This window comes from Pelodiscus sinensis, chromosome Z (genome assembly GCF_052426305.1).
Source record: "Pelodiscus sinensis isolate ZL-2025 chromosome Z, ASM5242630v1, whole genome shotgun sequence".
Lineage (NCBI taxonomy): Eukaryota > Metazoa > Chordata > Testudines > Trionychidae > Pelodiscus > Pelodiscus sinensis.
Genome location: NC_143085.1, coordinates 12,536,720 through 12,561,691, shown reverse-complemented (window position 1 = coordinate 12,561,691; position 24,972 = coordinate 12,536,720). Strand labels below are relative to the sequence as shown.

Here is a 24,972-nt window from a genome sequence, read left to right as displayed (position 1 = left end):
GGGGGCGGGCCCAGGGGACTTTGGAGACCCCCGGTTGCTTTAGCTCTGGTGCGTCTCCTGCTCACAGTTGCTTTGTCCTCTGTGAGTTCCACATCCGGACAGCGTTTTGCAGAAGGTAAGAGCCCCCAGGGGTTTGGATCCCGCCCGGGGCCGGCTGGGTTCCAGGCAGGCCCAGCCCTCGGTCAAGGGCCAGAAGTGCCTGTGCAAGACCGAGCCGATAAGCAAGGGGCCATTTGGGGGCTGGGGGCAGTCGCTCTGGGGCGCTGGAACCCCTGGATTTCGCTCTGCAGGCTGCGCCCCAAGCTCCCCTTTGCTCCCCTCATTTGCAGCATGGCCAAACACATCAGGCTGTGGTTCCGGAAAGCCCTGAAGATGGCCCCAGGGCCGGTGGGAAGCAGCTCCTCCGTCCCCGCGGGCGGGGAAGCTGAATCCCACCAGCTCGGGGCGACTCGCCCACCGGCCTGGCCCCTCCGGACCTGGCTCCAGAGGCGGCTGGGAAGGCGGGACCCAGCCCAGCGGGGAAGCCGGGTAGGGTGGCTCTGGGGCCTCCTCTGTGGAGAGAAACACCTGCCCCAGGAGCCCAGCCCCCATTACCACCAGGGGGCATCGCCCTGCCCGGCCCCCGGGGACCTGCCAGTCTCCGGGAGCCCCCAGCCTCTCCGCACCAGCCCCTGCAGCTGTGGGTCCAGCTCAGTGAGCAGCAGCGCCTGGGCCTCCAGCTGCAGCCGGGCCACCTCCTGCAGCCGCTCAGACCCAGGTGAGGGGCCGTGAACATGCTGGGCCCAGGGGCTCACCCAGTACACGGGGGGGAGGGGCAGCCCCAGTGTCTGCCCCGCAGCCAGGGCAATGGATGGGGGCGGGAGCTGCTGCTTGGCTCTCTTGTTCCTGGTGGGGGCTCTGCTGAGGGCGTTGGCAGATGTGAGGGTGGAAGGGGGATGGGTCCCTGCGAGGGGCGTGTGGGGCCCAACCTGCCCTGGGTCCCTGACATGGGGGCGCGTGACCCCTGCTGGCCGCTGGAGTCACCCTGGTCCCTTCCCTCCCGCACAGAGCCCCCCTGCGCCTCGGCGGAGCTCTGCCAGGAGCGGATGGACTCCCGGGTGGAGGAAGGGGCCATCTATGATATTGAAGAGCAGCTCCACACCCGGGACACGGTAGGAACCTTCTCCACACGGGGGGGACCCGAGATTGTCCGGCCCCTTCCCAGCACGTCCCCCCCTCCGGGAGGGGCTTGTCCCTGGGGATCCCCCTGGGGCCCCTTCTCCTGCATGACCTGGGCCCCCCAAGCTGAGGTCTCTTGTCATGCACCAGCTGGGCCCCCACAAGCCTGAGGCAGCAGTTGGGGGGGGAGTGTGGGTGCTTGGACAACCGGCAGCTCCCACCTCCACTCCTGGGAGGCCTGAGCCCTGCAGCTGTCCGTGGGGGGCAGGCAGGCCCCAGGCTCACAGACTCTCTCTGGGGTGCAGAGCCCAGCCGCCCTGCAGCGGTTCCTCCTGGCCGTCCCCCCCGCCTGCCTCGCCGCCCTCCAAAGGGGCGAGGACACCCTGGCGCCGCGCTGCTGCAAGGACACCATGATGGCCAGGATCGTGGTGAGCGAGTGGCGGCGGCCGGGAGGAGGGGAGGGGATACGTGGGGTGGACAGGGGTCTGCCTGGGCCATGGCGGCGGGTGGGGGTGCTGGAAATGGGATGGGTGGGGCCAGGAGTGCTGGAGGGGGAGAGGGAGGTGGACATGGGGAGGGTGGGTGGGGATGCTGGAGGAGGGAGGGACACAGAAATGGGGCAGGTCTGGGGTGCTGGACAGGGAGGGGGATTTGGAACAGGGAGGGGTCTCCCCGGGCCATGGGGGGGGAGCTGGAAGGTTAGCAGAGCGGGCTGCTGAGGATGCGCCTGGGGAGCAGGGATGAGGAGGTTCAGAGGCTGGTCACCAGGGCAGTGAGGGGCAGGAGACGGCCTGGGGACAAGGATTGAGCTGGTCCCGGTTTGGGAGGGGGGTACTGGGAGGGGCCCTGTGCCAGGCAGGGGGGCTACAGGCCAGCAGGAGGCAGTGGGGTTGGATCCTGCTGGGTGGGGGCGCTGGCCGTGTGAGCGTCTCTTGGGGGCCCCAGCCTCACATGCCCCTTTGTCTCCTTGGGTCTCACAGGAGATCATGGAGGACTCCCCCCCCCCACTGGTCTTGGCCGACTGCCTCAACGCCGCCTGCAGCCTCAGGTACCGACCCCCCCCCCGCCGACTCCCCCCCAGAGCAGATCCCCTGACCAGGGAGTGGGAAAGTCTCTGTCTCCTGGGCTATGTCTAGACTGCAAGCCTCTTTCGAAAGAGAGCACCCAGTGAGTCTGGATGCTCTCTTTCGAAGAAGCCCTAATTACATTCAAGAACGCCTTCGTTCGAAAGAAGCACTTTCCAAAGAAGGCGTTCTTCCTCGTGAAATGAGGTTTACCGCCGTGGAAAGAAAAGCCGCGTTCTTTCGATTTAATTTCGAAAGAACGCGGCTGCAGTCTAGACGCAGGTGATGTTTTTTCGGAAAAAGGCTACTTTTCCCGAAAAAACCCCTGAGTCTGGACACAGCCCTGCTGCTGAATTAACAGTCTCTGCCCCTCTCTCCTGCCAGCACCTTGCAGCCTCCCCTACAGGCCCAGCTCCTGAGCCCCCTGCTGAGGGCGGCCGTGGGACAGACTGTGTCTGGGGACTGGCAGCAGGAGCCCATCCACACACAGGTACGTCCCTCCGGGCCCTGCTCCCGGGCTGGGCTGGAGCTCCAGAGAGGAGTGGGGGTGGGGGCAGAGGGAGAGAAGAAGCTGCGGGTTTGGATCCTTCCCTCCAGGTTTCCCGTTGCTCTCCCTGGGGGCCCGTCCCTTCCATGCCCAGCCTGGGCTCCTCCCTGCTCTGCGAGGCGGCTCAGACCCTGCTCAAGGCTGCACCCCGGGGCCAGCGGGTGGCCTGGATTCCCCAACCCCCCTCTGACCCAGGGCTCCCCCTTGTCTTGCAGCAGTTCATCCGGGCCCTTCCCGTCGACCTCCAGGCCCTACTGGCAAGCCTCCTCGCCGAGTCCCCAGACACCGCCAGGCTGCAGCTGATCATGGAGGTGAGCCCCGTGGGGGGGACGGGGCCATTGTCCCTGCTTCCTCGGGGGGCCGAGAGAGGAGCTGTGTCAGTGGCTGGGGGGGGGCACAGTCTGAGAGGAGCCCCAGGCTCTGCCCAGAACCGGCGCCTCCCTACGGGTCCTGACCTGCCTCTTTCCCCCCCAGCACCTGAGCCCGTGGCTGGAGTCCCGCCTGCCCCAGGAGCGAGCCAGGGCCCTTGGCAGCACCACGGCCCTGCTGGGAGTCGCCACCACCCTCCCGGGGTTTGAGGTAAGTGACCTCGGAGCCGGGGGCTCTGGGGCTGCAGGGCGTGGGGCTGGGAGCGTCCCCGGGAGGCAGAGCTGGGAATGGGCCGGGAATGGGCCGCGTTCTCCTTTCCCCGGGGAGGGGCGACCCTGGGCCTTTCCGGGGGGCACCTGGGCCCCAGACTGGGGAGTGGCCGTCAGTGGATCCCCTTGTTCCACCCCCGGAGTGACCCGTCAGTCGGGGCCATTGCTCAGGGTTGTCTCCTCGCAAGGCCGGCCCCGCCCCGCCCCGCCCCGCCCCGCCCCGGGAGGTGTCTCTGTCCGTCCCCGAGCTCAGAACCGCCTCGGCGGCCGTTAGCATGGGACGTGCAGCCCCAGGATGCTGAGGGACCCCCCCTCTTCTCTCCCCGCAGAACTCCGCCGACTGGCCGAGGATGGGTCACCACGTGGCCCAGCTGGGCCTTTTTATTTCGGACCCATCCGAAGTCGTCAGCCGGCTGGCCCGGAAGGGGGTGCACAGCCTGTACCGACTCCTCCTGCACCACAGGGGTAAGGAACCCAGCCGGGACCTGGGCCCCAGGGACACCCTGAGGGTGCCGGCGGCGGGGGGAGGGGACCCAGCCCTTTTCCCCCAGACTGGCCCAAGGGGGGATGCATCCCTCTGTGTTCCCCTTCTGCCCCCTGTGCCCCTCCATTTGCCCAGGGATGCCTGCAGGGACCCGTGGGAGGGGGAGGGCTCAGACCTGCCAGCAGAATCACCCTGGTTTGTCTCTTGCAGGCCTCAACATCCACCAGGCAGAGGACCTGTGGTGCAGGCACTACTATAAGGAGAGATGGGTCCTGGCGCATAGCAACACCGTCAGGGTGGGAGAGGTAAGGACGCGCTGCCAGGGCAGGGCAGGGCTCGGGAGTGGGGCTGGCTGGGGCCCTCGTGCGGGTAGGATGTGGGGTGGGAAGCGGGGAGTCGCTGATCGAATGGTCGATGCATTTTCCCTCGACTATTCGAGCCGTGGACAGGGCGGCGCTGCCCCTTTGTGACGCTGTCCTGGCGTTTCAAAGGGGCGGCGCTTCCTAGGGGCAGCGCCGCACCTTGCCCCAGATCTCCCATAAAAGGGGAAGCAGGGTGGGGGGGGGGCAACACTTTTTGATGGAGGTCGCTCCAAGATGTTGGCCAGTGGCCTAGGGCTGCTCTGTTGTGCGGAGGGGGGTGAGGTCTGGGAGGGTCTTGGGGGCAGGAGGAAGGTGTGACCTGGGGCAGGGGTTAGGGTGCAGGGTGAGGAGAGCGTCTGGGTGCAGGGTCTGGAAGGGAGTTTGCAGAAGGAGGAAGCTGTTTTAGCCCCAGGAGTTGGGGCCGGGCTCTGGGCCGTCAGCTGAAACCTCCCGTGCTCTTGATTTCAGGTCTTTGGGCAGCTCTTCACCCCAGAGCAGGAGAACTGCTTTTTAGACAAGGCTCTGCTCGCTGCCCGCTCCCCCCTGAGGCGCCCCAGCCAGGCCGGGCTGGTCCTGGCCCACGCCCTGCATGGGCAGGCCCATCAGCTCCTGGGATACATGGTGAGCGGCCGGAGCAGATGCAGGAGAGTGGGGCAGGGCCAGGGTCTCCTTCCCATCCCCTCAGGGAGTCCCCCGCCCCTTTCCTCATGCTGCCCCCACCCCACGTCCCTGCTGGGTGGGTCAGAAGCTCACCCTGCGGGCCTGACGGGGGTGACCAGAGAGCAGAACAAGTCTCAGCGCAGGGGGGAGGAGGGTGGAAATGCTGGGGGGGCCCAGTACCCCTGAGTCCCCAGGGATGAATGTGACGGATTCTGCTTCCCTTGCAGCAGGAAGACAGCCAGTGAGAGCACAAGGAGCTGAGGAGCCAGCAGCTGCGTCCCCCTCCCCCCAACCCTCCCAATTGTATAGAATGTATTTAAATTCGGATTAAAGAACATTTCAAAAAACATTTGGATCAGGCTTTGTCAATAATTTTTAATGGGGGGGGGCATTTTGGCAAGTGGTCAAGGGCCACATTTCTACCGAGGAGTTTGGGGTCTGGGACGGGGCGGTTGGGTGCAGAAGAGAGCTGAGGGGAGGAGCCTGGGTGCGCACCGTCCATTGCATCATCACGCGGAGCCATTGTGCTAGTGCTGGAGCTTGGGTGACTGGTTTAATTTGAATGTTTACACAGATTAGGTGTTTTAACTTTAGGAAACTTCATTTTAAATAAGGTAAAATGTTAATTTCTGTCTACCACAAAGGGTTTCAAAGTTTTCTTTATTAAAGGCAGGGATGAGGAACCTTTTTTGTCTCCAGGGCCACTGACCCCCAGAAAAACCAGTTGGGGACCACACACGAGAAAAGCAAAATACAAAAACCCTTCTTCCAAAACCCACAAGCCTCACTGAGGTGGCCCCCAACTGGGGCACCTCACTGCTCTGGTGCTTCAGCCCCACTGGGGTGAGGGGAAGGGACAGGGAGGACTGAGGTTCGGTGATCCCTCATTTTTGGCCCCCCCTCAGATTGAGAGGGACCCGCAAATGCCACTCTCCCTGGAACCCAGGAGAGTTAATCTGTGCTGGGGCTGGAGTGCCAGGGGAGTGAGATGTCTCAGGCGGGGCCACATTCGTGAGGCTTGGGGGGGTGGAGGCGCCAGGGACGCATTCAGATAGAGCAGGGGAGCCGGCAGGGACCCTGAGAGGAGAAGTGGGAGTGAGAGCCCAGCCGGGGAGACACAAGGAAACCAGAGTCAGTCTAGTATCTCTCAGGCAGCTGGGGTAGACACCCCCCACCCCAAACCCCAGCCTCCTGTTGGATCCTCCTCCCACAGTTAACTGCCTCTGAGTCTGCACCCAAACTCCCATCGCTGCCCTGAACCTGTCCCAGAGCCTGCAACCCGCAGCCTCTCCCGCGCCCCACTCCCCAGCCATCCTGCACCGTAACCCCAGCCTCAGGCCAGCGAACCTGAGTGAGGGTGGGGGAGCCCAAGCAGCAGAGGGAGGGGGGAGTGGAATGAGTGGGGGCGTGGCCTCAGAACAGGGGCAGGGGTAGGTGCGGGGAAGGGGGCGGGGCAATGGTAGTGGCCTCTAATGCCCACACCCCTCCCTTCGGCATCGCTTATGTCCCATGTCCGCCCCCTCCTGAGCCCACAGCCGGTGCCAAGGCCTCGTGCCCAGGGCGGGGTCGCCCCTGTGAGCTGCCAGCCATACTGGGGAGAGGCGAGAGGCTCTGGGCTGCTGTGTCCGTTGCTGGCTCCTGTCAGGCCTTTGCACCGAGTCCTGGTGCAGCCTGAGCAAACCTGGGTCCTTCCCTGCTCCTCCAACACCACCTGGGCAAAGGGAGGAGAGTCCCCAACAGCCTCTGTCACTTCGGCCTCCTGTCGGGGGAACATGCCCCCTGCAGCATGATCCCCTGTAGATCTAGCCCTCTGGGCACTCACACAAGGTCTCTACACGGCAGCTGCTCTGTGCCTAGTGCTGGCACTGCAGAGCCATTTGCCACTTTGCACCCGACTGTCACCAGGTCCTTTCCATTTGCAGGGCCGGCCACATCTCCTGCCCCCTAGGCCATTGGCTGCACCCTCGTCTCGCTCCTCCTGGTGTCTGTATCCGTCATCACCTTGGTGCTGGAGAGATGGGGCCTGCCCCAGCCTGCCGGGCTGCAAGGGACTCCTGTTGGGAGCAGCTGCATGGGAACCAGAGGCCCAAGAATGGGAGAACCCTATTGACCTGCTGTGAGCAGGAGACGGGGATGGGGAGGGGGCTGGGGAGGTACCTGTACTCAGCTCTGAATGGGGGCTGGCGAGACACAGACACTGCTGATGATTGCTGCACTGTGGGCCCCTGGGTTACAGTCTATGCCCAGGCAGCTCCTCCAGTCACTGCCTGTCACATTACTGGATCTTGAGGGGAGCAGCCAGATCACTGCTGCACCCATAGGTGGGGGTGTTGGCCCCAGAAAATGGTAGAAAAGGGGGCCATGTGGGGTGCTGAATAGAAGCTTATTATCTGATAGTCCTAGGTAAGCTATTTATGTGGTTGTATAACGTCTGTGTGTGTAGTTAGGAATCTGTAGTCTGTGTGGATCCTGAATATTTCTCTGCATGTGGTTGAGCATTGGGCAGAGCCCGGCCTGTGGACATGCTAATTAGCGAGGCCCTGTGGGACAATGGCACTGAATGGGCCAAGGACACACCTAAAGCATGAGGGCGGACACCTAAGAGCGGCCAGCAGAGAGAGGCTGAGGACCAGGTGATCTCCTGCAGCCAAGAAGAGGCCAGGAAGGAGGGATAAATAGGCCATGTGGTCGATGCCATCTTGGTTCTCAGCTCAGCACTTCATCCCAGAGGCAGCATTGCAGGGATCGAAGAGCCTGGAAGACCTGTGAACCCATCCTGACCCTAGGATGTGCAAGAAGAACTCTTAAACCAGCAGCTGTAACATCTCTGCTAGAGGCTGCATCGAGAACTGGGAGATTCGGTGCATGTAACATACTATTCCTTTAACAACCTTACTCTCATGCTTTTCTTTATTGTAATAATAAACCTTTAGGTGTTAGATGCTAAAGGATTGGCTCAGCGTTATTTGTGGGTAAGATCCAGAGGGTAAATTGACCAGGGATCTGGCCCTGCCACTCCCCTGAGTGGGCCTCAGCTCCCGTCTGTGAAACGGGGACACTGATTCTAACTCATCTAAGGGGAGAATTTTCAAAGCCCTAAGGGAGTTGGGAGCACAAGTGTGTGACTGTGCTTTGTGCCCACTGCTTGGTGCTCCTAAATCCCCCAGGTGCTTAGCTTGGGAGCTTTTCCGGGCAGGGGCTGCGGCTAGGGTTGCCAGGTGTCCCGTTTGAACCGGACAGTCCAGTATTTGAGCTTTCTGTCCAGGAGATAAATTGAGAAAATATCTCCATTTTCTAAATAAGATGGACTCTAGGTTGTGATGCAATGGCAAGTATGTCTGGTATTTTTATTGACCATCTGGCAACCCTGGCTGCGGCTTCCTCTCACTACTCTGGTGTGGACAAAGCACTGCAGTCATCCCGGGACAACGCCCCCAGAGACGCTCTCCCTCTGGGGCAGGGTCCTTTAATGCTTTTCACACTGACATAGGCTACGGGACAGCCCCTTGGACACGGGCATGAGTGTCCCCGCGGGGCGGTATCCCCCGGACCCTGCGCAATGCAGAGAAGAGGGGTGAGTCCTGGGGGATTGGTGGGACGAGAGACGTTCCGTTATTTTAACCCCACCCGCTATAAAGCAGCAAAACCCTGGGTCCAGGTACTCAAAAGTGCAGGGCTCTGCTTCTGCGGGATTAGCCGCCCCTTCTCGGCTGGCAACACGCAGGCGAAGCATCAAAGGGCTCCCACCCCACTGAGATGGTGACTGTATGTCTCGGGAAGGGAAGAATCCAGCCATGGGGAGGGGAGGGATCCCCTCTGGCACTGACAGAGAGGCCCAGAGACATGCAGAAGGAAAGTTCGGGAGGGAGGGGGCAGAGATACCAGGTAGGGAGGAGCACGGAGGTGCAGCTAACTCTGGTACTCGTGACACCCAGACCCCATCTCTCCCCACCTCCTTGGACCCAGGCAGCACCTGCTCCTTATTGTCTCCTCTCCCATTGACTGCCGCCCTCCTCACCACCAGGTCTCCCAAAGGTTCCTCTCCCCAAATGTTTCCCACTCCCCTCCCACTGTTCCTCGCTCCCAAATCCCTGGGGTCCTGTCAAACAAGCGTCTCTTCCTCCCTCCTGTGGCTGGCACCTCCATGTCCTGTAGCCTGGCCCCCCTCCCTTTACTCCATCCTTCACCAACCCTTCCAGCTCCTTGAGTTCCATTTCTTCCAGCCTCCACCCCAACTCCCTACATCTGCATCTCCACCCCAGCCCTGCCTCCCAGCCCCGCCTCTTAGCCCCCGGCCCCAAACCTTCCCTTCCCTGGTTCTTCCCTCCCCAAACTGCCTGTTCTGGTTATTTCTAGGCCAGGGGTGAAGCAGGAGCCATTCTGCTGGGCACTCTGCAAACACAGAACAAGGACAGTCCCAGCCCCACACATCTGGCCCTTGAAGAACAAACCCAGAGGCAGAGGGATCTGGACAGACGGGATGGTGGGGGGCAATTTCCCTCAGCAGCTTGGGCTGTCCTGGCAGAATGTTGTCTCAGTCTCCTAGGAGATCACGGTAGTGGGAACCAACTGTCCATGATGTGCTAGACAAGGGCGATAGGAAGCCGCTCTGGGGTGCCCCACTAAGCCTGGCGGGCTGGGGGCGGGGCTTTGGGTGCTGTCAGCACGCTGGGCTGCACAGCCACAGTGTACTCCAGGGATCTGGTGGCCAAGTAGTGTAGTGGCTGCACTCCCAGTCCCCTGCCCTGAGCCTCCAAACACCCCCCCACCTACCCCTGACTCCTGCACCACAATCCCTGCACTGCGCCCCCCCTCACTCCTGGACTCCCTGCCCTGAGCTCCCCACATCCATACACTCCCCAGCCCCCTGTCCTGAGCTCCACCATACCCCTGCCCTGAGCTCCCCATCCTCCCACACTCCCCACCCCCTGCCCTGAGCTCCCCCACATCCTCACACTCCTCATCCCCTGCCCTGAGCTCCCCATACTCCCACATTCCCCATCCCACTGCTCTGAGCTCCCCCACATCTACAGACTTCCCACCCCCCTGCCCTGAGCTCCCCCACATCCTCACACTCCATCCCCCTAACCTGAGCTCCCCACACCCACACACCCCAGCCCTGAGCTCCCTGGATTCCACACATTCAAATTTCTCACAGGTAATTTCCTGTTATTCAGTTTGGACACAGACCGGCTAACCTTGTGAGGAGGGCTTTAAACTAGGTTCGACGGGGACAGGTGAGCAAAGCCCACAGGTAAGTGCTGAATGTGCGGGATTGGGAGATGGGTTGGAAATGGGGGGGATTACGGCCTATAATGGGAAGGAGCAAGGAGGGTCAGGGCACAACAGGGAGGCAAGATCAAATCAGTATCTTAGATGCCTATATACAAATGCAAGAAGTATCGGTAATAAGCAGGAAGAACTGGAATTGCTAAGCAATAAATACAACTTTGATATCATTGGTATTACAGAAACCTGGTGGGATGGGACGCACGATTGGAATGTTGGTATGGAAGGGTACGGCTTGCTCAGGAAGGACAGACAGGGAAAAAAGGGAGGAGGGGTTGCCTTGTATATTAAAAATGTACACACTTGGACTGAAGTGGAGATGAACGTAGGAGATAGCTGTGTAGACAGTCTCTGGGTTAAGCTAAAAGGGGTAAAAAACGAGGGTGATATCATGCTAGGAGTCTACTACAGGCCACCTAGCCAGGTGGAAGAGGTGGATGAGGCCTTTTTTAAACAATTAACAAAACTAGCCAAAGCCCAAGATTTGGTGGTGATGGGGGACTTCAACTATCCAGACATATGTTGGGAAACTAACACAGTGGGGCGCAGGCTATCCAATAAGTTTCTGGACTGCATTGGAGACAACTTGCTGTTTCAGAAGGTTGAAAAAGCTACCAGAGGAGAAGCTGTTCTGGATTTGGTTTTAAGAAATAGGGAGGAACTAGTTGGGAACTTGAAAGTGGAAGACAGTATAGGGGACAGTGATCATGAAATAATAGAGTTCATGATCTTAAGGAAAGGTAGAAGGGAGACCAGCACAATTGAGCTAATGGATTTCAGGAAGGCAGATTTTGATAAGTTCAGAGAACTTGTAGGTAAGGTCCCATGGGAAGCAAGACTGAAGGGAAAAACAACTGAGGAGAGTTGGAAGTATTTCAAAGGGACGTTGTTAAGGGCCCAAAAGCAAACAATTCCGCTGTGTAGGAAAGATAGAAAATATGGCAAAAGACCAGCTTGGCTTAACAAGGAGATCTTGCATGATCTCAAAATAAAAAAGGAGTCGTATAAAAAATGGAAACTAGGACAACTAACAAAGGATGAATATAGGCAAGCAACACGGGAATGCAGGGGCAAGATTAGAAAGGCAAAGGCACAAAATGAGATCAAACTAGCTACAGGCATAAAGGGAAACAAGAAGACCTTTTATAAATACATTAAAAGCAAGAGGAAGACCAAGGACAGGGTAGGCCCACTGCTTAGTGAGGAGGGAGAAGCAGTAACAGGAAACTTCGAAATGGCGGAGATGCTCAATGACTTCTTTGTTTCGGTCTTCACCGAGAAGTCTGGAGGTGTGCCTAATGTAGTGAATACAAGCAGAGAGAGGGTAAGTTTAGAAGATAGGATACACAAAGAACAAGTTAAAAATCACTTAGGAAAGTTAGATGTCAGCAAGTCACCAGCTCCTGATGAAATGCATCCCAGGATACTCAAGGAGCTGATAGAGGAGCTATCTGAGCCTTTAGCTATGATTTTTGAAAAATCATGGCAGACAGGGGAGATTCCAGAAGACTGGAAAAGGGCAAATATTGTGCCCATCTATAAAAAGGGGAATAAGAACAACCCAGGAAACTACAGACCGGTCAGTTTAACGTCTGTCCCAGGGAAGATAATGGAGCAGGTAATTAAGGAAATCATATGCAAACACTTGGAAGGTAATAAAGTGATAGGGAATAGCCAGCATGGGTTTGTGAAGAACAAGTCATGCCAAACTAATCTGATAGCTTTCTTTGATAGGATAACGAGCCTTGTGGATAAGGGAGAAGCGGTGGATGTCATATACCTCGACTTTAGTAAGGCATTTGATACGGTCTCGCATGATATTCTTATTGATAAACTAGGCAAATATAACTTAGATAGGGCCACGATAAGGTGGGTGCATAATTGGTTGGATAACCGTAGTCAGAGAGTTGTTGTTAACGGTTCTAAATCCTGCTGGAAAGGGATAACAAGTGGACTTCCTCAAAGGTCTGTTTTGGGACCCGTACTGTTCAATATCTTCATCAATGATGTAGATATTGGGATAGAGAGTACGCTTATTAAGTTTGCAGATGATACCAAACTGGGTGGGGTTGCAACTTCTTTGGAGGAGAGGGACATAATTCAAAATGACCTTAGCAAGTTAGGGAAATGGTCAGAGGTAAACAGGATGAGGTTTAATAAAGAGAAATGCAAAGTGCTCCACTTAGGAAGGAACAATCAGTTCCATACATACAAGATGGGAAGCGACTGTCTAGGAAGGAGCATGGTGGAAAGAGATCTAGGGGTCATAGTGGACCACAAGTTGAATATGAGTCAACAGTGTGATGCTGTTGCAAAAAAAGCAAATATGATTCTAGGTTGTATCAACAGGTGTGTTGTAAGCAAAACTCGTGAAGTCATTCTGCCGCTCTACTCTGCACTAGTTAGGCCTCAGCTGGAGTACTGTGTCCAGTTCTGGGCGCCACATTTCAAGAAAGATGTGGAGAAATTGGAAAGGGTACAGAGAAGAGCGACAAGAATGATTAAAGGTTTAGAGAACATGACCTATGAAGCCAGGCTTCATGAACAGGGCTTGTTAACTTTGGAAAAAAGAAGATTAAGGGGGGACATGATAGCGGTTTTCAAATATCTAAAAGGGTGTCACAAGGAGGAAGGAGAAAATTTGTTCCTCTTGGTTTCTGAGGACAGGACAAGGAGTAATGGGCTTAAAGTGCAGCAGGGGAGGTTTAGATTGGACATTAGGAAAAAATTCCTAACTGTCAGGGTGGTCAAATATTGCAATAAATTGCCAAGGGAGGTGGTGGAATCTCCCTCTCTGGAGTTATTTAAGAACAGGTTAGATAGACATCTGTCAGGGATGGTGTAGACTGAGCTTGGTCCTGCCTTGAGGGCGGGAGGCTGGACTCGATGACCTCTTGAGGTCCCTTCCAGTCCTATTATTCTATGATTCTGTGATTCAAGCTCTTGCCTTGACCTCCACAAAGGGAGTTGTGGTACCACAGTACCTGTAAGAATTTTAAGTTGCTTTCACTCCTGACGCTGGACACAGAAAGTGAGGGGGGATTTTTAGGAAACAATGTGGGGGAGGGGAAAGCAACTTTTCCTCTCTGCCCCCAGTCATGTTACTGGATGTTGAGGGGAGCAGCCAGATCACTGCTGCACCCATGTGGGGGTGTTGGCCCCAAAAGTGGCACAAAGGGGGGTCACGTGAGGTGTCCAGGAGAAGCCTACTTTCTTCTGATTCCATATATGCTACTCATGTGATTGTATAATGTTGGTATGTGAAGTTAAAGCATGTATTTTGTGTGGATACCAAATGTTTCTCTGTATGTGGTTGAACTATGGGCAAAGCAGCTCAGCCTATGGATATGCTAACGAGTAAAGCTCTGGAACAATAGCCCTCTTTAGGCCAAGGACACACCTCAAGAGTGGTGACTCATACCTAGTGGCTACCAGCAGGGAACACAGGGATAAGCCATGGGCCAGGTGACCTGCTGTAGCCAAGAAGAGACCAGGAAGGAGGGATAAATAGGCCATGTGGTCGACTCCATCTTGGTACTCAGCTCAGCACTTCATCCCAGAGGCAGCAGTGCAGGGATCGAAGAGCCAGGAAGAACTGTGTGCCCATCCTGACCCTAGGATGCGCAACAAGGACTTGTAAGCCAGCAGCTGTAACATCTCTGCTAGAGGCTGCATCGAGAACCGGGAAATTTGATGCATGTAATGTACTATCCTTTAACAACCTTACTCTCATGCTTTTCTTTATTGTAATAATAAACCTTTAGATGTTAGATGCTAAAGGATTGGCTCAGCATGATTTGTGGGTAAGGTCCAGAGGGTAAATTGACCAGGGATCTGTGGCTGGTTTCTTGGAACCGGACAGTACTTGTTCGGGGTAGGTGGGATTGGGTGCTAAGACCCCCCCACCGGTGTATGAGGCATGGGCCATCTGGGGCACGGATATTGCTGGGGTTTCGGAGGGGTTTTGCTCGTGAGGCTTCAGGCAGGCAGCTGAAGCGCTCTGTGAGACTGGTTTGTGGCCTGTTTGGAGAGGTAACCAGTCTGGGGACTGTAAGGAGTCCCGAAGTTGAGCAATTCGCCCTGAGCGGAAGCCCTCAGCTGTGCCCAGACACAGTCCGGTCTATCACAGCCCCAGCCAAGCCGTTTGCTGCGCCGTGAGGAGAACCGCCCTGTGCTGGGCACCTGATCAGTGAAGAGAAGTTCAGCGCCCAGACTGCCTGGGAGGGCAGCACAAGGAGTCATCGTCTCCAGGAGAGGCAGTGGTCTCATCACACCATCAGCCCCAGGGTTCTCCTGGCTTTGCAGGCGTCATGGAGACGGGGAGTGCTACGGAGGGAAGGGATGATGAGGCAGCTCAATGGATGTTTTCGGGGAGTTCGTTCAGAGCAGCGAGGCAGAAAGCACAGAGCCCTGGAGGGGAAGGGCGTCAAGAAACCCCCTGAAATCTTCAAGTCTGAGCTGTGAGGGGAGCACGTCACCCTGGACCATTCCTCACAGGTGTCTGCCCAGCCTCTTTTTAAACGCCTCCAGCGACAGCGATTCCACAGCCTCCTTTGGGAGCCTCTTCCAGAGCTTAACTGCCCTTAGGGACAGAAAGTTCCCCTAAATCTCCCTCGGTGCAGGTAAAGTCCCTCACACATTGTCCAACTTCAGTGGACATAGAGACAAGTGATCATCAGCCCCTTTAGAAGAGCCCGTAACACACGGGAAGGCCTGTTATCGGCCCTCCCTACCTTTTCTTTTCTCAAGACTGTCTATGGCGTTCTCATGGGTCAGGTATTTTACACCTTTTATCATTTTTGTGACTCTCCCCTGGACTCGCTCCACCTGGCCCACATCTTCCCTACAGTGTGGCAGCCAGAACCCAACAGAGTCCGTCAGCTGAGACTGGTGGAGGAGGACAGGCACCGCCCAGGTCTGACAAGCCAGAGCCCTGTTTAGACAAACCCTTTTTTGCAGCTGTATTACCTTGTTGACTCATATGCCCATTTGTGATCTTGGATAACCCCCAGATCGTGTTCAGCAGCACTGTCCCCAGCCCATGGGCCATCCTCAGCTGGAGCAATTGCACAATCTGGCCTGGGACTTCCTGTCCATTACTGCCCCATGCCCTGCTCTTTCCCACCATCACCCCGCCCTCTCCCTGCGTGGCATCTTGTACCCTAGGATGCAGCTTTGGGGATCACTGGGGGGCTGGCACCACATGGAGGCAGCAGTCATGCCCCCTCTATTCTCTGTGTGGCAGGAGCCATGGCGGAGTCAGACAGCACTGGACAAATGCACTTGCTCTCTTGTGCTCTGCTTCCCCATGGCTCCTACTGATGTGGGGAGTGTGTGTGGGGCCCGACTGCTGCCTCTGCACAGCACCAGGCCCCCCAGTGACCTCCAAAGCCACGTCCTCCCTCTTCCCAAGCAGAGATATCCGATCCCAGACAGGAGATGCCACAGCTGAGGATGGCACAACTATGAGGAGCTGCCGGAGTGGGATGCTGGCTCCTGGGAACTTCTTCAGAGGGGTATCCCAAGCTCTGCTACCACTAGCAAGCTTGAAAAAAACCCAATCATCTCTGATAGGTGACCTCTCAGTCTTAGTCATGCACTCACCCACCTCCTATTACTTTCCAGGACACAAGAATCAGATCCTAGTCTTTAAAAGGGTGTTCTTATTAACAAAACAAAAAGATATTCTTGATAAAGGATACTTCATTGCTAGGTGTTATAGAGCAGCTGAGAAAAGAATAGATTAAAACACAGAGAATTGCTTCCCTGGGATTCAGTTTTAGTTACAGCGTAAGGGGGGGTTAACTAAACACCAAAACAAAGAAAATTGTGTATAACTATAAACATTCCCTATCTACTCACATGTTTGTACTTCCAAAGTCTAGTCCATTTCTAGGCATGGGTATTCATCTCCCTTCCCCCCAGTTCTTGCTTTGAATGCCCAAAGGAAAAGCAGCAGGCAGATTCCCTTTCAAGCCAACTCTAACACGTTCTTCCCATTGGTTCTCCTGGCTACCTGCCAACACTTCCTGGTCACCCACTTTCCAGGGTGAACCCTTTAGTTACTGAATGCTGAACTGTTTCTTCAGACAACGAGGGTGAGAAAGGCCAATCTGTACCTCTCTCCTTCACTCTCTTACCAAAACATTGCTTCTCTTTTTAAGCTGTAATATTTTACTAGAAGACTTAATTGGCCTTGCTCGGGTCCTTCAGGGCAGGGGGCTGGCGGTGTGGGGAGTGCAGGAGTCAGAGCTAAGTGGGATGGGCCCTGCCAGCAAGGAGGAGACAGGAAGCCTGCACCTCGTACTCCTGCGAAAAGCCTGCCTGGGGGAAACTCAGCTCTGGAGGGAAGAAGGAAGCCACAGGCTGGCGCACACAGGGCTCTGTGGGCTTGTCGGAGGCTATGGGTGTCAGGCTGTGAGCCCAGCAGCAGAGCATTTAAGGCACCCAGAGTTCCAGGGCAGACGATGACACAACACCTCACTCCCAGAACATGCACCTCAGTCTGTAGAGCGGTGCCGGTAAGGTTCAGGGAGGTGTCACAGGCCGAGGGAGCGAGCTGCAGTGGCTGGAGGCTGACCCTGGAGGTGCTCCCTGTGGCAATAAGAGGCCAGGCTGATTATGGAACCTGGTGGGAGGGAGGGCAAGGGCATGGCAGGTAGCACTGGCATGAAATGCCCAAGCCAGGCAACGCTCCTCAGCCTGGTCCATCCTGCCAGGCCGGAGCCATTCCCTCCCATAGGCTGTGTGAACCACGGCAGCCAGCCACTCCCAGCAACTCAGCCCTGGCTCCTCGTGGTCTCCTGGATGCTTTATTCCCACTGTTCAATCCCAGGGCGCATCCCAGGGGAACGCCCCCAGGAGGCCTCCCATGCGGTCCCGGTAGATCCCGTCGAAGGCCTTGCTCTGCGCCGCTGTGAAATGGTTCTTCCAGTCCCCACAGATGCCTGTGGAAGGCGAGTGGCGCTGCTCAGGATTCGCACCATGGCCATCGCGGGGACTGGGACTCGCCTCCCACCCTGCAGATCGCGGGGCGCTTGCTGCTGCAAGGGGGGTTGAGCCCACCCTGCTCCCAGTGCACAATCCTGGCTCTGCCCCCGGCTCATCCCCCACAAGGGCTCGATGGGATCTGTGAAGCTCCCCAATGATGGGGCTGCCTGACAGCAGCCTCCTCACTATAACTTTGGGCTGGGCCCTGACTGAGCTCCCAGGCAGCCTTCTTATAGTCCTAGTCCCGCCCTTTGACTTCCGGTCAGGTGAGGGGGCGGGGCTAGGCTGGGCCCAAAATGGCTCCCAGAGGGGTTCCTCCGCCTCCGGCTCAGTGGGTGGCCATTCCACCCCCCTACACTCCTCCCCCCTTAAGTCCAGCTCCCAATCTCCGGGACCGGGATTCTGCTCTTCCTCCCTGCGGGACAGGGCATCGACATTGTCCCTCCCTGCTCGGTGTTTCACTGTGAATACATACGGTTGGAGGGACAGGTACCATCTCATCATGCGACTGTTGGTATCCCGCATCTGATGGAACCATTGTAGGGGTGCATGGTCTGTAAAAAGAATAAAAGAGTCTCCAAGGAGGTAATACCGCAGCGCCTCGATGGCCCACTTTATCACTAGGGCCTCCTTCTCAATTGCGGCGTAGCGGCGCTCTCGAGGAAATAGTTTTCGGCTGATATACAGCACTGGGTGTTCTTCTCCCTCAATTTCCTGGGACAGTACTGCCCCCAGTCCGCAGTCTGACGCGTCCGTCTGGACAATGAAGGGCCGGGAGAAATCGGGGAGAACAGAACTGGCTCGCTGCACACAGCGGCTTTTAGGTCCTGAAAAGCTGTCTCGCATTCCGGCGACCACCCGATCCTCTGAGGACTGTCTTTCTTGAGGAGCGCTGTGAGAGGCGCGGCTCGAGTTGCAAAGTGTGGCACAAAACGGCGATAGTAGCCTGCCAACCCTAAAAACTGTCTTACTTTCTTCTTTGAGTTGGGTGCCGGGTAGTTTTGGACCGCCTCCACCTTCCCTACTAGAGGCCGGACTAGGCCCCACCCCAGCTGGTACCCGAGGTAGGTGGTTTCCTGCCAGCCAAGTTTACATTTCGTGGGATTGGTGGTCAGGCCGGCATCCCGCAATGTCCGCATTACGGCCGCTACCCGCTCGAGATGTTCCTCCCAATCTTGGCTGTAAATTACCACATCATCTAGGTACGCGGCGGCATACGCCGTATGCGGGGATAGCAAGCGGTCCATCATTCGCTGAAATGTTGCAGGGGCCCCATGGAGTCCGAATGGCATCCTTATAAAATGGAACAATCCCGGGGGAGTTGAAAAGGCAGTTTTTTCTCTCGATTCAGAGTCCAGGGGGATCTGCCAATATCCCTCTGTAAGATGTAGGATGGTTATAAAGTCGGCTCTCCCCAAGCGTTCTAACAGTGCGTCTGTTCGCGGCATGGGGTAGGCGTCAAATTTTGAAATTTCATTTACTCGTCTGAAATCGATGCAGAAGCGGACACTGCCATCTGGCTTCGGCACCAAGACGATTGGGCTACGCCACTCGCTCTGGGAGCACTCTATCACTCCCAGTTGCAGCATCGACTGGACTTCCTCCTCGACTACCTTCCGCATCTGGCGGGGGAGAGGCCGAGTACCTTCTCGTACCACTTGGCCTGGAGGGGTCCAAATGTTATGTGTTATTACCCCAGTATGGCTGGGTTGGGTTGTGAAGGTCTTTCGAAATGTCTCTCTGGGTATGTCTACACTACCCTCCTAGTTCGAACTAGGAGGGTAATGTAGGCATACCGCACTTGCAGATGAAGCCCGGGATTTGAATTTCCTGGGCTTCATTTGCATAAGCGGGGCGCCGCCATTTTTAAAAGCCCGCTGGTTCGAACCCCGTGCAGCACGGGGCACGAACAAGGTAGTTCGAACTAGGCTTCCTAGTTACTCCTCATTCCATGAAGCCCGGGGCCATCTGGGGCACGGATATTGCTGGGGTGTCGGAGGGGTTTTGCTCGGGAGGCTTCAGGCAGGCTGCTGAAGCGCTCCGTGGGACTGGTTTGTGGCCTGTTTGGAAAGGTCACCAGTCTGGGGGCTGTAAGGAGCCCCGAATTTGAGCAATTCGCCCTGAGCGGATGCCCTCAGCTGTGCCCAGACACGGCCCGGTCCGGTCCGTCACACATGGCAACGGATGCCAAAGGAAATATGATGACACAACAGGGGGGGGGCGGGCTTGTCCAATGAGATGCTTTGTCTCCATGCCCCTTTCCTGGGCTTCGCCCAGCATGACTGAGCTTGGAAATGTCTTTTCAGGGCAGGAAAGTGGCTCTTTCCGAGGGGGAATGCCAAACCCTTCTGCTGGGCGAGTTTCTTCTGGAATTCCCTGCCCCTGTCGTAACCCGGCAGCCAGTGAGTTATTGCCTCCTCTGCACTCACTGGGTGGGGGGTTGCTGTGGCAGGAGGCACCAGACGTATCATCCCAGCTGGGCTTCTATTTGACATTTTCCTTTGTTTTGAGTTTTTTGCAAATGAAAGGAGACAGAACGGTCAGTTAGAAGCACAAATGGCTTGTGTGAGGTTTAGTTTCAAATAGACATTTTCCTGCCAGTTTGGATTTGGATGCCCAAATCCAAATTGTCACCGCAAAGCACAGGAAAAGATCGCCTTTCAATGCTAAATTATTGTGTGGAATGCCCAAGATCATTGCACGTGAAGTGTTTGAGGGCAAAGATTTAACTTAAATTAACCGATTTGTGCTTTAAAAATGTTGGTAAAATATTGTAGAAAAACTTCAATAAGCTTTTTTTTTCATACGCAACGTTTTCGGTGCAGTCTGTTGCCCTCTGTTGCATGGCATCAGAACTGCAAGAGTGTGTCATTAATGGGAATGTCTACACTACAGCACTAATTCGAACTAACTTAATTCGAATTAGTTAATTCGAACTAAGCTAATTTGAACTAGTGTATCTAGACCTAAAAGCTAATTTGAATTCAATCGGGGGACTGTCAGGATCCAGGAGGCCCTGCAGGAGAGCTTCCACCCCAAGGAGCCCGCAGAGTTACCCTAGTCCTCCCCATCGGGGGCTCATGCCCCATTCCTCCCTCACCTTCTTCCACTTACCCCTCCCTAGCTCCCCTTCCTGATGTAAAAAAATAAAATACAAACTCTCTTTATTTAACAAAACTGGGGAGGGGAAATAAAACTGTGGGGAGACGGGGGAAAGGAGGCAGGAAAGGGCAGGAGAGAGTGTGGGAGAGGGGAGGGGGAAAACTGGGAGGAGGGAGCTGGAAGGGGAAAGCAAGGGGAAAGAGGGGGAGGGGAAACTCAGGGATCGGGGTGGGGGTGTCGCAGGGCCAACCGCCTCCCAGCACGGCAAGGGAGGGGGCCTCGGCGTCCCCGGGGGGATGGGGTGGAGGGTGCAGAGGTTGAGGTGGGGGGTGTGGACATTGAGGAGGAGGAGGGTGTGGGGGTTGAGGAGGAAGAGGTGGGAGGGGGCAGGAGTGGGAGGAGGGACAGTTGTTGGGGGGGCAGCAGGCGCAGGATCAGCACAGGGCACCATGCTCTGCAGCAGGGCCTGCAGATTTGCATTTCTGGCTCGGTCCTCAGCCAGCTGCTCCTGGCGGAGCTGCAGGTCTTCCCACATCCAGGCCTTGACGGTGTGGTGCAGGGCTCGCAAGGACCCCAGGTGCTGGTCCCAGTACTCCTGCTCTGTGGTGGCGGTCCGGAGCAGGCCATGGGTGCGGGAGCATGTCCCGGGTGGGGTGGTGCGCCCTGCAGGAGCAGCTGGTACAGCTGTAGAGAAAGAGAGTGGTCACTTCTCCCTGGGGACACAGTAGATGATGCCCAGCCCCCTCCCCCCGCCCCGCAACGTGAGGGCGACCATGCCCTGCACCGTCAGAGCCGCTGTGCTTGTACAGAGGCCATGGTCAGGATGTCTGGCTGTCCCCAGGACTGGGAGCTGCCCCAAGACCGCACCCATGTCCCTGTGCCATGTATAGTGTGGCCGGGGCGGTGGGCGGGCGGGGGGGGGAGATGTCCCCTGCCTCCATGTAGAGGAGACGTGTGGAGGGAAAGCATCCTGCTGGGTCCCGCCCCAGGGTCAGGAGCATGTCAGGTCTCTTCAGACATGCATGTGCCTATTGGGCCACGGCCCCTGGGTGTCACGCAGCTGGAGCGTGGCATGGCATGTGCTTGCACGTGCACAGGTGTCTGTGTGATCCGTGGGAGGCATGGCCCACGTGCGCGGTCCCTGGTCTCCCTCCCGCCTCCTCCCCCGAACTACTTAATTCGAACTACTTCCCCGGTACGGTCTCCCTGGATGACCCTGCCGACTCCAGTGCTGGAACTCCTTGTGGTGGCCCCTCCGGTGTGCCCAGGTCAGGGCCCTCCAGTCCCGGCTCGCTGCCTCCCGGGCTGGCACGGACCGCCCCGCCCCCCAAGAGTCGGTCGAGGGCAGGGAAGTAGGGGCAGGTGGCAGCCCCTGCTGCGGCGCCGCCCCTGGTGGCCCTGGCGTACGCCTGCCGCAGCTGTTTTACTTTCAGGTGCACCTGCTCCTGGGTGGCCTGTGTCCCTTTCGGGCCATGGCGGCCGCTATGCGCCCGTAGACGGCCACGTTCCTCCTCCTAGTACAGAGATCATGGACGCTGGGGGCCTGCCCCCAAACCTCAATGAGGTCCATGACCTCCACACTAGACCAGGAGGGTGCGCGCCATCTACGGCCCCTGGCTGGCCCCTGGGTGCTGGGGGACTGGGCGGGGGGACGGCTCGCTGGCACTGGCTGCCTGGCTCATCCTGCAGCCCCTGGTTCGGGGCAGAGACTGCTGGCAGGGCTGGCTCTGGCAAGTGCCGTCTGGCCAGAGTCTACCCCTTTAAGGGCCCCAGGGCTGGGGAGAGGAGAGGAGTTTTCCTGGTTTGGCCCAGAGCAGCCACCAGGGGAACCTGGGGAGGGCTGGGCTCCAGCTACTTCGAATTAAGTGGCTACACAGCCCTTAATTCCAACTACCGAATTCGAATTTGGCGTTACTCCTGGTAGAATGCGGTTTACCTAGTTCGAATTAAGTCCAAACTAGCGGTTTGTATGTGTAGCACCTATGAAAGTTAATTCCAACTAACGGCTGTTAGTTCGAATTAACTTTGTAGTGTAGACATACCCATAGTTCCTATACAAGTAACAGCTAATGGGTAGTCTCCAGTAGTTTAAATCTTGGGGCATTTGGAAAAGGAGGGGGAGCTACATGTGTGCGGGGTGTATTGTTGCCCTCTGCTGGATGGACTGTAAATGATTTATGTATGTATCATATGCCCTATAGTGCTAACAGTTAATGGAGATTCTCCTCTAGCTCACACCTGGCATTTTCTAAAGTAATATATGTGTGTGTATGTGCGAGAAAGAGCGAGAGCCTGGGGGCTCCCTCATGTCTCCTCCCCATCCTGATCTGCTTGGCTTAAGTGCAGGAAAGAAGAAGTAGTGAGCTTTGTGTATTTGACATCAGGTGGAAGCAGGGGAATGGAGGAGTAGTGGGAACAAGAGCACTTGGCTTCTTTTCCTGCAGACCGAGAGGGGTGGGGACTGGCTTGAGCTATATAAATCAGATGCCGCTCCATGCCTCAGTTTCCCCCTTCATACAATGCCGATGACACAGAGAATGTTTGTAAAGTGCCTTGTTGTTAGCCCATGGGGCAGAGGGGGAAACTCGGTCTCAGAAGCAGACTGGGGGGAGGTAAAACCCTACCTAGGCAGCGCTGGTTCCACTACGTCACGCTGCCAGACCGGTCTGAGTGGGTCCCTCTCTTGGCTGCTCCTCCCCCCAGGAGGAGTGGGTACCTCTCCATCGGCTGCAGGAACCAGCATTTCAAGGTCTTTGCCAATGGGCAGCCGTTCTGCAATTCAGCTCTGCCGCGGCTTCCAGCAGATCGATACACTGGAGATCGATGGTGCCGTGGTCGGGTCCTGTGCCCAGTTCTGAGCCCGACCGGTGCCGCTGCCCAGACGGAGATGAGTGGCACACACACGACACCCCCCTACGGCCGCCCTCGCAGACCCAATAAACCTCTCCCTTTCGCAGAACGACTCTGCTCCTGCGTGGTTCTGGGGCTACTTGTGTGTGTGTTCTAGACCCCCTTTCTGCTCACCGCAGATAGAGACTCCTCTGCAGGTAGAGCTGAGTGCGACGCCTGCACTGGGATGGCGTATTGGGATAATGTACTGACAGCTCCTCTGCGCCACCCCCCCTTTTCCTGCCGCTGCAACATCAAATTAACCTTCCTGGTCTGCCCCCGTCCTCCCTCCGGTACCAGGAGACCCCACGCATGATGGGAGGGGCTGCAAACTGGGGAGCAGGCTACTGCAGGGCTGAGGGCAGCAAACCAGCTCCTAGAGCCCTGCAGGGCCTGGCCACAGGGAAGGGGAACTGATGTGAGCAGCATTTAGAGCTGGGGCGGGCTGCGGGGAGGAGGACAACGGAGCCACGAGCAGGACAGGGGGTGAGCCAGCACCAGTGAGTCTCAGGGGGTATGTCTACACTACCCCGCTAGTTCGCACTAGGGGGGTAATGTATGCATACCGAACTTGCTAATGAAGCCCGGGATTTGAATTTCCCGGGCTTCATTAGCATAAAGCCGGCGCCGCCATTTTTAAAAGCCGGCTAGTGAGAACCCCGAGCCGTGGAACGAGGAGTACAGATAGTTCGGAATGGCTACGTAGTTCGAACTATCTAGCCCGTGCCGCGTGTAGCCGCGCGGCACGGGGTTCGCACTAGCCGGCTTTTAAAAATGGCGGCGCCGGCTTTATGCTAATGAAGCCCGGGAAATTCAAATCCCGGGCTTCATTAGCAAGTTCGGTATGCATACATTACCCCGCTAGTTCAAACTAGCGGGGTAGTGTAGAAATACATACCCAGGGGGACTAGAGCCTCCAGGAGAAACAGTATCGGTCCCTGGCAGACAAAGGTGGAACCAGTTCCAGGGCCTGGCCAGGAAAGAGCCCAAGTCCTGGGAGAAATCAGGCTCCATGCTCAGCTGTGAGTCCGAGTCCCATAGACAAAAGCGCCCCAGGGCAGTGGTGGATTCTCCACATGTCAATGGGTCTAGTGCAGGCCAGAGGCCTTGCTGGGATGCGCTAGGGCAAAGCCCAGGGCTGGGGCCGGACGGGAGCCTGTGAGAGGCAGCGGGGCGAGTGGGAGGCTCTAACTCTTGCTCCTGGCCAGGAAGTCCAGTGCTGGGTGACACCAAGGCCACGTCTGCACTGCAGGCATTTTGCTCAAGAACAACTGTTCTTGTGCAAAAACTTGTGGCGCATCTACACTGCACGTGAATTCTTGTGCAAGTAAATTTGCAGTAAAGCATCAGAAAAGAGGGCTTCTTACACAGGAGTTATTCCTCTCCCCACGAGGAATAAGCCCCTTTTGTGCAAGAGCTGTTGTGCAAGAAGGCAGCGTGGACGGGCACCAGGGGCTTCTTGAGCAAGACACTTTTATGGCTAAAATGGTCATCAGAGCTTTCTTGCACAAGAAAGCGTTCACAATGCCGTGGACACTCTTGTGCAAAAGCACATGGCAGGGTGGAGGTGCTCTTGCACGAGACCTTTTGCGCAAGAACTCTGGTGTGAAACAGTTCTTGTGCAAGAAGCCTGCAGTGTAGGGCAGGGAGCAGCCTATGGGGCTACTGGAGCTGCTGGCTGCAGGATGCCCAGTCAGGGAGTGGGGGGGACCCCTAGGAATGGCTCCAACTTCCCAGAGGGGTGGCCAGAGGCAGGACATTTGCCTGGCAGGGTGAGGTGGGGGGGGGC

At 56.8% G+C, this 24,972-nt stretch overlaps 1 protein-coding gene across 1 annotated transcript; it reads left to right on the top strand.

Moving 5' to 3' along the window:
• On the top strand, positions 1-4,433 carry LOC149520672 (uncharacterized). Its single transcript, XM_089775319.1, has 8 exons — positions 1-757; positions 1,048-1,151; positions 1,464-1,586; positions 2,139-2,206; positions 2,607-2,712; positions 2,985-3,080; positions 3,244-3,595; positions 4,423-4,433. The coding sequence occupies exons 1-8, from the start codon at positions 331-333 to the stop codon at positions 4,431-4,433; spliced, it is 1,287 nt and encodes a 428-aa protein (XP_089631445.1). The 5' UTR covers positions 1-330.
• Positions 4,434-24,972: the final 20,539 nt, after the last annotated feature.